The 12,217-nt window shown below is 37.3% G+C and overlaps 2 protein-coding genes across 2 annotated transcripts in view; both read right to left on the reverse strand.

The window, feature by feature from the left end:
- The window catches only part of Sycp1 (synaptonemal complex protein 1), a 125,801-nt gene extending 119,105 nt beyond the window's left edge, over positions 1-6,696 (reverse strand). The window contains exons 1-6 of the mRNA XM_058583596.1: positions 6,516-6,696; positions 5,232-5,316; positions 5,007-5,050; positions 4,782-4,838; positions 729-893; positions 7-74 (exon numbers count right to left, since the gene is read on the reverse strand). Of these exons, the coding sequence (XP_058439579.1) occupies positions 7-74; positions 729-893; positions 4,782-4,838; positions 5,007-5,050; positions 5,232-5,316; positions 6,516-6,623 (527 nt within the window). The 5' untranslated portion in view covers positions 6,624-6,696. The remainder of the gene's footprint in view (positions 1-6; positions 75-728; positions 894-4,781; positions 4,839-5,006; positions 5,051-5,231; positions 5,317-6,515) is intronic.
- A 1,101-nt stretch (positions 6,697-7,797) lies between these two features.
- The window catches only part of LOC124102023 (bile acid receptor-like), a 48,144-nt gene continuing 43,724 nt past the window's right edge, over positions 7,798-12,217 (reverse strand). Inside the window, exons 10-11 of the mRNA XM_046458294.2 lie at positions 12,061-12,174; positions 7,798-9,692 (exon numbers count right to left, since the gene is read on the reverse strand). Of these exons, the coding sequence (XP_046314250.1) occupies positions 9,445-9,692; positions 12,061-12,174 (362 nt within the window). The 3' untranslated portion in view covers positions 7,798-9,444. The remainder of the gene's footprint in view (positions 9,693-12,060; positions 12,175-12,217) is intronic.

The following is a 12,217-nucleotide window of genomic DNA, read 5'->3' on the forward strand; positions in this document are numbered from 1 at the left end:
ACTTACTCTTTTATTAAATCCTTATTTTCTTGAATTTCTTCTTCTAATTTCAAACTTACTTTTTCATTCTCAAACTAATTTACAAATGGAAAAACAGTGCATCACATTTTGCTTAGCAAAATAAATATGAGTATAATCATTAAGCAGCATTTCTTTACTGAATATGCTACAACAGTCTATTTTTTTTCTATACAAAAAGGAACTTTTTTCCCACCGCTTATGAATTTCCCATAAGAATATGAGTCTCACTTTCATCAATCTAAAATAGTTTGCTGAATAATCTTTAAAAAGATTAAACTATACTTTAATGCCATGTTATCTTCTCTCATCATTTTCCAGTGATGTTTTAGCTCTGTCTGCATTTTATCAACTTTCTTTTTAACTTTATACTATAAAATCAGTTTTAAATTCAAGGTTATAAATAAATACTATATTCTAATATAATGAAAGACACCAAATAAAACAGTATCAATAGGATTTAAAAAAAAACTATCACAAACTAGTCATTAATCAGTCATTAAAGTAATTTGTTGTTTCTCTAATCACTTGCATTATGTTTGTTACAGCTTGTTCTCTCAAAGTTGAATTATAACCAACTTCAAAAAGCACTATCTTAAAAATCCTCATCACAAAAACAAGACAAACCCAATTTACTTTCAAATAATACTCTATTTTCAATGGTACTAACATTTACTATGTTATATTTATAATTTTAAAATTCACTATACCTGCAGTTCCTGAATGGCTTTTCGCTGTGCTTCAATTATCTTTCTATTTTCTTGCAATTTATTTTCTTTCTGTTTCAGTTCAGATTCTACACTCACTTTCCACTTTTTGATCTTTTCAGCTTCCTTATACAGTTTTGAATATAGTCTGCTCATTGGCTCCGAATTCTGTTAAAATAGATTTTTAAAAATTAATTTTTCAAAATTTTAATAAAAACAAATTACAGATGCCTATTGAAAATATCCATATTCTAATAGTGACTCGATCCTCAATTTATGCTCTAATATAGCATACTGAAAGCTATCTCAACTCCTAAACTACTAAGACAATATTAGCTACTTCACTGAAGTTATTTGTCACTTAACCAAGTTATACCTTACTAAATACAATCAAATAACTAAAATGTGCTTAAATAAGAAGTTAGAAATATTTTCATCAATGGGAGAATCTAGATAGGTAAAACCTTAAATCACTCTACAAGAAATCTGTAAATTTTAACAGTGACCTTGAAACATTTTGATTATAGAAACAGTTTGAGAATTAAGTCAAGAATGTGAATTTTAACCACCATTTGACCCAGTCATCCCACTCCTCAGTTTATATTCAAAGGACTTAAAATCATCATACTACAGTGACACAGCCATATCAATGTTTATAGCAGCTCAATTCAAAATAGCTAAACTATGGAACCAACCTAGATACTCTTCAACAAATGAATGGATAAAGAAAATGTGGTACATATACACAATGGAATATTACTCAGCCTTAAAGAAGAATGAAATTATGGCATTTGCAGGTAAATGGCTGGAACTACAGAATATCATGCTAAGTGAAATAAGCCAATCCCAAAAAACCACAAAGGCCAAATGTTTTCTCTGATAAGATGATGCTGATCCATAGTGTGTGTGGGGGGGGGGGGGGCAGGTAGGGAAGAATGAAGGAACTTTGGATTATGCATAGGGGAGTAAGGAGAGGGGCGGGGCTGTGGGGATGGGAAGGACAATAGAATGAGACAGATATTATTACCTATATACATGTATGATTACCCTACTGGTATGACTCTGTACAGCCAGAGGAATAAGAAGTTGTGCTCCATTTGTATACAATGTGTCAAACCAAATGCATTCTACTGTGATATATAACTAATTAGAATAAAAAATTTTTGAAAAAAAAGGAATGTAAATTTTTTTTTGAGAGAGAGAGAGAATTTTTTAATATTTATTGTTTAGTTTTCGGCGGACAGAGCATCTTTATTTTTATTTGTATGTGGTGCTGAGGATCGAACCCAGGGCCACGCACATGCCAGGTTAGCGCGCTACAGCTTGAGCCACATCCCAAGCCCCAGGAAAGTAAATTTTAAAATATAATGCCAAGAAAAAGAATAGTGAACAGAAGACATTAGTTCATTGAGCCCAAGGTTTTACTTAGATTTTCTGAATTTTTTAATCCACATTATATTGTAAAGATCAGAGGCATTCCTGTTTGGGACTTTCTTATGTTTTTATTACTACATTATAGTTATACACAATATTTTGACATAACCATACACGCAGGGAACATAATTTGCTCCACTTCAGGGGCCAATACTTCCCCTCTCTCTCTCTCTCTCTCCTCCCTCCCTGCCCCCCTCCAACTCCCCCTTCCTCTACTCTATGGGACTTCCTTCTATTCATTTATAGTTTTTTTTTTTAATTGGTGCTTTACAGGTATGCATAAAGGTGAAATTCACTTTGGTAAATTCATATATGTACAGTGCATAATTTGGTAAATTTCATTCCACCATTCCTCCATTTTCTGTTTGGGTTTTTTTTTTTTTTTTTTTTTGCAGTTGCTGGGAATCAAACTCAGGATATAGAGCATGCTATGCAAATCACTTCCCACTGAGTGACACCCTCAGCCTTTCCCCACCCACCACCCACACCAGTCCTGGGGAGGAGACTAAGGGTAGATACACTCCCAGCCTTTAGTTTTATTTTGAAACAAGATCTCACTATGTTGCCCAGACTAGCCTTGATTTATAATCCTCCTGCCTCAGCCTCTCACAAATCTGGAATTATATCCCGGGATCATCAGACCCCTAGTCCCTATCTTATTTTCTTAAACACATTTATTTCTGCTCACTTAGAGCTTTTTAAAGTTTTTGTTGCTGCTGCTGCTCTTGTTATTTTTGTTTTTATACTACTAGGGATTGAACCCAGGACCTCAGACAGCTCTCCAGCGAGCTCCTCCCCCAGCTCTTATTATTGAGACAGGTTCTCATCAAATGGCCTATAATTTATGAACTTTCTGCCTCAGCCTTCTGAACAGCTGGGATATAGGCATGTGCCACTTCACCTGATGGTTTTTTGTTATTAAAATATCTGAAAAGTTTCCGTATTTTAAAATTCTGTGATACTATTACCACAGTAGGACTTTATCAAGCCCTGAAATTTTCCTTCATTTAAAAGACATCTAAACCAGGCACAGTGGCACACACCTGTAATCCCAGCAGCTCAGGAGGCTGACGCAGGAGGATCATCAGTTCAAAGTCAGCCTCAGCAATTTAGTGAGGTCCTAGGCAACTCAATGAGACCCAGTCTCTAAATGAAATATAAAAGGGCTGGGGCTGTAGCTCAGTAGTAAAGCATGCCTTGCATGTGTGAGGCATCCTCAGCACCACATACAAATAAATAAAAGATATTATGTGTCTATCTACAACTTAAAAATCAAGGCATTTACAGGTAAACGGATGGCTTTGGAGAAGATAATACTAAGTGAAGTTAGCCAATCCAAAAAAAAAAAAAAAAAACAAATGCCAAATGTTCTCTCTGATATAAGGAGGCTGACTCATAGTGGGGTAGGGAGGGGGAGCATGGGAGGAATAGATGAAATCTAGATAGGGCAGAGGGGTGGGAGGGAAAAGGAGGGGACATGGGGTTATAAATGATGGTGGAATGTGATGGACATTATTATCCAAAGTACAGTATGAAGACACAAAATTGATGTCAACATACTTTATATAAAACCAGAGATATGAAAAATTGTGCTGTATATGTGTTATTTATATGTGCATATATATATAATAAGACTTGTAATTCATTCCACTGTCATTTATTTTTGTTTAAAATCAATAAAAAAGAACCTATAGAGTTAAATTGTATTGAGTAATTTGAGTGAATAAAGCACTGAAAGGGGAAAAAATGTGTGTGTATGTGTGTGTATATATATATATATACATACATATATACACACATACATTCTATATATATATGTATGTGTGTGTGTGTGTGTATAAATATATACATATAAAATACATAAAAAAGGGCGGGGGATGTGGCTCAGTGGTTTAGTGCCTCTGGGTTCAATGCCCCACATCAAAAAGAGAGAGAGAGAGACAGACACATCTATACACCTTAAGAACATTTTTATAACTAATATCAAAAGTACAGTATGTCAGCTGGACATGGTGGCACATGCCTGTAATCCCATATGTTCAGGAGGCTGAGGCAGGAGGATCATGAGTTCAAAGCCAGCCTCAGCAACAGTGAGGTGCTAAGCAACTCAGCGAGACCCTGTCTCTAAATAAAATACAAAACAGGGCTTGGGATGTCACTCAGTGGTCAAGTGCCCAAGTTCAATTCCTGGTATCCCCCTCCCCAAAAAAAGTATTTCATGTTCTACAAATTCCTTATATAATAAATTAGCCAAATGATCAGTTATGTCTACTAGATTATTTTGTAAAATACTGGCTTGATTCTTAGCCGTTTCACATACTATATCCACTTTCCCTCTTCTAGTCTTGATTTCTATGGTTTAAAAAACTGCACTCCACCCCCAAAAAAATCAGTTACCAAAAAGAAAGAAAAAGAAATTGCCCCTAAAAACTGAAAGCTTTTACAACAAAGTACAGAATCCTTGTGTTTCAGAGACTTTAAAAGACAAAACACAGCTTTAAAGAATACATTGTAAAACATTAATCAATATTAATCCCTTTGAAGTTTCAAAAGAAAGATATATATACAAGTAATAAATCATACTCCAATTATAAGAAAGTTTATAAGAATGGGAAATCTAACCTCAAAATCAGAGCCTTTTAGTCCTTCCTGATAGTGGAAACTGCCAGAATTATCAACCTAAAAAAAATGAATATTTCCTATAAAAAAATATTTGAGAGCTTCCAAATAACAGCAATTAAAAACATAAGACTAGCAATCCAACAACTAAAGAGTTTTTTTTTCTTCTTTAAATAAGCAATTCAATACCTAAATAGATTATATCTATATACTCTATGATTAACTGACCTGCTCAAGCATGGGCAAAAAGTTAACTTTTTGTAAAGCAGGATCTGCAAGTTAAGAGACAACTGATATTAGATAAGCCAACATCTTATTTTAACATGAATTATTACTTCTAGTTTTAATATCAAGGACATCAACTTAATATGTATATTGTATTTTCAACAACTGGCAATGTATATAATAACATGATTCTCTATAAGATGATATATTGTTAGTCTAGGCTCCTACCTGAATCAATGTTTTCCCCATTTTTGGAGAGATTATTTGTTGCAAAAGGAAAACCAAAATCATCTTCAATACACTTGTTGAAACTCTAAAAATACAAAAAAGTTCTTAAGTATATTACTTCACACCACTGTGATATATAACAGTGAGATACACAAATATGTGATATACACCTGCTCAAAGAATTGACTGTAATTATAAATCCTTTAATATACACAAAGTTTAAAATACCAAATGCTTTTGTTAACAAAGCAAAACTTTTAATTAGGTATTTTCACTAATAAAATGAAACTAATGTATAAATCAACACAATCTTTGTAGGTATTTGTAATTATAATTTATTGGGTGGGGGAACCAGGGATTGAATTCAGGGGCGCTCCGCCACTGAGCCACATCCCCAGCTCTATTTTGTATTTTATTTAAAGACAGGGTCTCACTGAGTTGTTTAGCACCTCGCTCTTGCTGAGGCAGGCTTTGAACTTTGAGTCTCCTGTGTTAGCCTCTCCAACCGCTGGGATTACAGACTGGTGCCACCGCACCCGGCTAGATATTGGTAACTTTAACTAGTAGTATGGAATAATATTAGGAGTTTCCTTCATTATGATCTTCACCTCAATAGAACTGAGAATTGTCTTCAATTGAATAACATGTAAATGATATACTCTTTGGTTACAGCAGCCATAAGAAATTTTAAACTACAGCATATAAAATTAAAATATTAACTGCATCATTCCACCTCCAATGAAAAGTACATGAGAATTTTTTTTAATAATTCAATAGTAGAAAAAGCTGCTTTACGTGAGAAATTTGGTATAATTTCTCCTTTCCGTGAGACCTTTACTATATAAGCGAATTTCCATCTTTATCCTATCCACCAGGAAGCTCAGAGCAAAACCTGAAGCTCAGAGCAAAACCTGAAGCTCAGTCACAACACAAATTGTCACCCCTATGGAGGCATTTGTTCAAACATTTCTATTTTCCCTTGTAAAATTTTCTAATTTTCCCCTACTTATATTTCGCTGCAGGGGCCTTATAAGTTGCCTACAATCGCAGGAGGTTAGATGGCCCGGGTAGGCGATGCAGCCGAGTTCTACAGCAGCAGCGACGCGTTCTCTCCTGCGCCCGGGGACCCCGCCCTTCATCCCGCGCAAAGCTCCTGAAAGTCCTTAGGTTAAATCAGACCATACTTACCGAAAAGGGGGGGGGGGGGGAATCACAAAATACTGCCACTCCAAAGTCTGCCTCTTCCGCCATAAGTACAGGATGGCCACTCGCTCGCAAACTCACCTTGAAGAAATTGGCGTCCCCTTCCAGGGTCTGGGGCTTCACTGCCGACACCTGGCTGCTGCTCAGCCGCGGCGGCACGAACAACTTGAAGGGCTTCGGCTTTTCCATTCCGTCCTCCAGCCCCGAGGACCTACTGCCCGGGAGGTGGAAGGCAGGCGTCCCAGGTGCCCGGGTCAGGGCACTGCAGGGTCTGCAGAGGGCGCGGCTCGCTCCCACGGGGCTGGAGGAACGGCCCGCGTGCGCGACCTTCCCTAGGGTCCCACCAGCCCCCCACCGCCAGCCGCCACGCCCGCCACCCACACCAGCTACAGAGTCGAGCCCCGCATGGCGGTGACAGCCCGCGCCCTCCTCAGCGCCCCCAACTAAAATGCAACGCACCGCCCGCCCTCCACCGCCAAGGCAAGGGCGGCTGGCGGAGTCGGGAACCGCCCTATCACCAGGTCGCCCCCGCCCCGGGTTCCATCCTCGGGGAAGGAACTCGGCACACCTGCCCTCACCTTTGAAGAACAAGCGGGTGGCCACGGGCTGGGTGCCACGTGAACTGCCGTCTATGAGGGCAGCAGAAAGAACCAAGAGCTTCCGCCTCCGAACCTCGGAAAAGGCGGGAAATCGCCCCACCTGGGCGGCCACACCCGACGGAGCGGGGCGGGCGACTGGCAGTTTAACGGCTAAATAACGGTCCTCCTGGGAGTAGGCTTCCGGGTCCGCAGAACTTTGTCTCGCGAGATCTCCCTTTTCACCAGGAACAATTCTTTCCCGGATTCTGTTCCTTCGAAGAGTGGACATTCTGGAAACTTCTGCCATTGTCAGGCGCGAGGATAGACGAGCCGGGAGGGACACGGCCCTGCCGGCCCCCTAAGCGCTCACAACCTTAGAAGGTGTTATAGAAGGCTGTGCGAGCATTTAAAGGTGGAATTTATGTAGAGTCATGAAGGTGGCTCGGGAGTCAGGCTTCTCAGGTGCAGTCTGGTCTTGTTTTTTCGTCAATCGAGAATAAAAGAGTGAATAGTTGGTTAGATGAGCCAGGAGGAACCCTAAGAGGAGGCTAAGAGTAGGTGGGCCAAGGCGCTGGGGTTGAGAGGGAGACTCATATTGACGCAGGTGTGCGAGGAAGACCAAGGCGGGAAAGCGCCCGAGGTGAGTGCAGAGGTGAGAGCAGATGGGCAGGCCCGCCGTGCACAGGCGTTTGGGTTTAGACGTCATGGATGGGGATTTTGAAGATTTTATTTTTTTATTTATTTATTTATTTTAGTTATACATGGGCACAATCTCTTTGTTTATTTTTATGTGGTGCTGAGCATCGAACCCAGGGTCTCAAAAGCTCTACCGCTGGGCCACAACCCCAGTCCCAATTTTGAAGAATTTTGAATGGAAACGGTGGTATGATCCGATTCAGAAGAAAATCTGCATTGTGAAGAATGGTTTAGGAGTTTGGGAAGACAGTTTTAACAGCCTGGGTGACATGCGGACCTGGGGTCTGACGAGGGCAGTGGACATGAGGAGGTATCATCTGGAAAAGGTATTTAGGAAGTAAAACGAATGGCGTCTTCATAGAAGAGAGACAAGTCAAACATGAGTACCTGGTTGCAGGCTTAGCTAAGAGAGATTTCATTAGCATGGTACCTAGGTTTGAGCAATAAGATAATGCATTACATTTTGAAGATACTGGCTTTGTTAGAACTTTCTCCAGATATCATCTGATGCTTCTCCAAAGAACTTTAGCAATATATTTTCTTTTTTTACTTTTTAAAACCTTATTTTTTTATGTGGTTGCTGAGGATTGAACCCAGTGACTCACACATGCTAAGCAAGCGCTCTACCACGGAGCCACAACCGCAGCCCTAACAATATTTTTTAATAACCCTTTTTGTATACAGTTACTAGACAACAGTTTCTAATAAAATTATAAAATTTTCCAATTGGAAATGATGATCCGGTTTCCCTCCTTCATTTGACATTTTAAAAAAATTGCACCTAGATGTCCTTTTGATAAGACACTCCTTCCAAGAAACGATGCCAAGAATATACACAAAGTACCCCTAGGGGCAATAATTGATACATATAATTAACACTTTTAAGTCAAGACTATAAATTCAATATTCCAATGTTTTAAAAAGTTTTACATAGTGAAAATTTTAACTGTGGTCTAGTTTTCTTTATTGAAAACCAAAATACTACCTCTAGTCATATAATTACTTAAAGTCACAGGTGTCACTTACTTTTACAGTCTTTGGAAACAATTATGCCAACACAGTTTCTTGGTTCATGTATTTCACGTGAACTTTATTTTTAACATATTACCATCCTATACCTATAAAGACTAAAATGTTTGTGGAAAGTCACTGTTTCTACAAAAGATGTTAGCAAAAATGTTAAAATGTTGTCTCCCAGAATGAGAAGTAAATCATGCTAAATTTCCCAATTAAAACATTTTAAAGAGCTGTTCTTTTGATTTTTTAAGTATCTTTCATCACAAATTTTCCAATTTACTTTATTAAAGACTTCTTTTTTCAAAGACATTTAAAATGTTAGTTCCTTATTCCATCAATCTGGTATTAATTAATGAGATAGAAATTTACTTGTTTTAATTACAATCTTTTTCACTAGATAACCTTTTTTTGATGTCTATAAATTATGTATTTTCAACTAAATGAAAAAAGTAGAGTTTCTTCAGATGATAACTCTTACAGTAATTTTCTTTTGGAGAAACCATGCAGAAACAATAAGAGTTGCTTGTTTTGAGTCCAATCTTGAAAAGAATCCTAGGTGTCCATGTAGTGATAGAAGGATTTCACAAAACTTGATGAGTATTGATGATATCCATTTTATGGTGATATATTGGTAATATAGCTGTCATGTTAATGTTTTTCAAATTAGTCATCCAATTTAGGTACAGAAAAATCAAGACAAACCACAACATTCTAAAATTTCAGCAATGTGAGTACACATTCCATTTCTCAGAAAATAAATTAATAAATTTGGGGTGCTTTGTTTTCCAAGTGCTAAGTATTTCTGAGTAGTTGTGATTCAGAGTTCTCAGTTCAGTTAGCCTCCCTATGAGATGAGCAAAATGCTGTGGGTTTTCTGCATGGTGAATTTTTGAATATTTATACAAAATTTGTAAAATTGGTTCTTGTAAATTCTCCACTTGTTGCTTATTTTCAAGACATGGACGATCTGAAAAACATTATTATATTCATCTTAATGTATATTGGAAAGTGGTAGAAGATAATTAATTCATTTTAAGACAGTGCAGTTTTTAAATAACAAACGTTTGCTGAACCTTTAACATATGCCAAGCATTAAGATAAGTAACTTGCTGGGCTGGGGTTGTGACTCAGAGGTAGAGCACTCACTCAGCAATGTGTAAGGCACTGGGTTTGATCCTCAGCCCCACATAAAAAAATAAAATAAAGATATTATGTCCACCTATAACTAAAAAATGAATATTTTTAAAAAGATAAGTAACTTGCCTCTGTGCATTATTTTATTTAATCTTTACAATACTCCATTAGGGCTGGCTTGGTGGTACAGGCATGTAATCCCAACTACTCAGGAGTCTAAAACAGGAGGATCACAAATTCAAGGCCAGCCTGGGCAATTTAACAATACCCTGTCTCAAAGTAAAAATTTTTAAAGGTCTGAGGGATGAGGTGCAGTAGTAGAATGCTCACCCAGCATTCCTGAGACCCTGGGTTTAATCCCTAGTACCTACAAAAAATATTTTTTTTTTGGGGGGGGGGGTTGTAAGTTCTATTTTTATCACCATTTCTCAGATAATCTTGAAACTTAGAGAATTAAGTGATTTTCATGAAGTCACATAGGAAGGAAGGGTCAGTAATTAGTTTTAAGAATGTAAGAGCAAGCAAGGGCTTACTTGAAGTCTTAAATTATTAATTTCCCAAGACCAACAGTAAGTAAAAAGCAAAGCTTCTTAAGAACTTGCCTATAAAATATAAGTGCCAACCAAGAATTTCATAGTGCTTGGACAGCATTTATTCATCTAGTCATTGTGCCAGAGATACAACAGTGAACATAATAGGCAAAATTTCTTCCCCTCATTGAGCTTATTCTGGGTTCAGGAGAAGTAGGGGAGGAAAGAGGCATATACATATTTTTAAAAGTAAAAATATAACATAGCATAGATGTAGTGTAAGGAAAATAAACAGGAAAAGAGATAACAATTTATTTCATTGTTTGTTTATTTATTTTTGGTACTAAGGAATTGAACCCAGGGTGCTTAACTACTGAGCCACATTCCCCAACGCTTTTTATTTTTATTTTGAGACAGGGGCTTGCTAAGTTGCTTAGGGCCTTGCTAAGTTGCTAAAGCTGGCTTTGAACTTGCTATCCTCCTGCCTCAGACTCCTGATCTATTAGAATTACAGGTGTGCACTACCACACCAGGAAGGGAAAGTAGCTATTTTTAAAAGACTGATCAAAGATAAAATGACACTTAGCAGAGATTCAAAATGGTGAAGGAGGGAGTCATATGTCTATCTGGAGGAAAACATTTCCAGGCAAAAGACTTATCAAGCATAGTAGAACCTGTGGCAAGAAACTTCTTGAAATTTCCATGGAACATCTGTGTCAAAAGCAATGTGCTAGGCAACTCTGTTGGGTCCCCTCTCACCCTGAAAGAGTTCTGTTTATATACACACTTAAATAAATACTACTCTTACACTCATCCTGGGGGAAAAAAAAAAAGGAATGTGCTAGGATGGAGTAAAACAGAGATAACAGTAAACAATAATAGAAAGAACTGTGGCTTTAATCTGTGTAAAATGGAAGTAATTGAAGGACACAACAGAGGAATGATCTGACTTATATTTTCAAACAATTCCCCTGGCTTCTACATAAAGAATAGATTCTAGAGAAGCAAGCACAGAATTACGAAAGTCAGTGAGGAAAGTAGTTTCGATTAGGGTGTTAGCTAGAGATAGTAAGAAATCATTAAGTTTTAGATATATTTTGAGGATTTAGCCAAAATGATTTGTTTTGTATTTGTAAGAAAAAGAAAGAAACAATTTTGGTTTATGCAGCTTAAAGATGGCAATACCAGCTGGGGATGGTGGTTCACACCTGTAATCCCAGTTACTGGGGAGTGGAGAGGACAGAGCTAAATTTGACCATAGAGAACTCATGAGTAAGAGGAGACAAATAGAAGCAGCAGCATAGACAACCCTGTTAAAAAAATTTTTTTCTATAAAGTGGAACAGAAGAATGGAAGAAAAAATGAATGGGAATGTGAGGTCAAGAAGGCATTTTTTTAAGATGCAAGAAATTACAACATGTTCATAAGCTTAAAGGAATGCTCCCACCCACTTGAATCAAAGTGTGAAATATGATATATCAAGAACTATGTAATGTTTTGAACAACCAACAATAAAAATTTTTAAAAAAAGGAATGCTCCCATAATAAGAAAATTATGGTAAAACAAAATTGGTGCATTTGGATGCAAATGATAATTTAATAACAACCAACTTTATGATTTCATTGCTAAAATTTAATCCAGGCTTTTACTGCTTGCTGTATGGTTTTTACCTGAAAAAAGCACAGCCATTGCTGCAAGTAAAGCATATTCAGTATTAGTTATATAAAGTCCGCTGATTCTTCTGTAGAAGTAAAACAGTGAGGTAATAAATTCTTCAGTAATACCTATGAAGATTAATATAAAAACAGATTTTCATTTGAACATAGT

This window comes from Marmota monax, unplaced genomic scaffold (genome assembly GCF_021218885.2).
Source record: "Marmota monax isolate L192 unplaced genomic scaffold, Marmota_monax_Labrador192_F-V1.1 WCK01_AAM20220418_F8-fsc00087, whole genome shotgun sequence".
NCBI lineage: Eukaryota > Metazoa > Chordata > Mammalia > Rodentia > Sciuridae > Marmota > Marmota monax.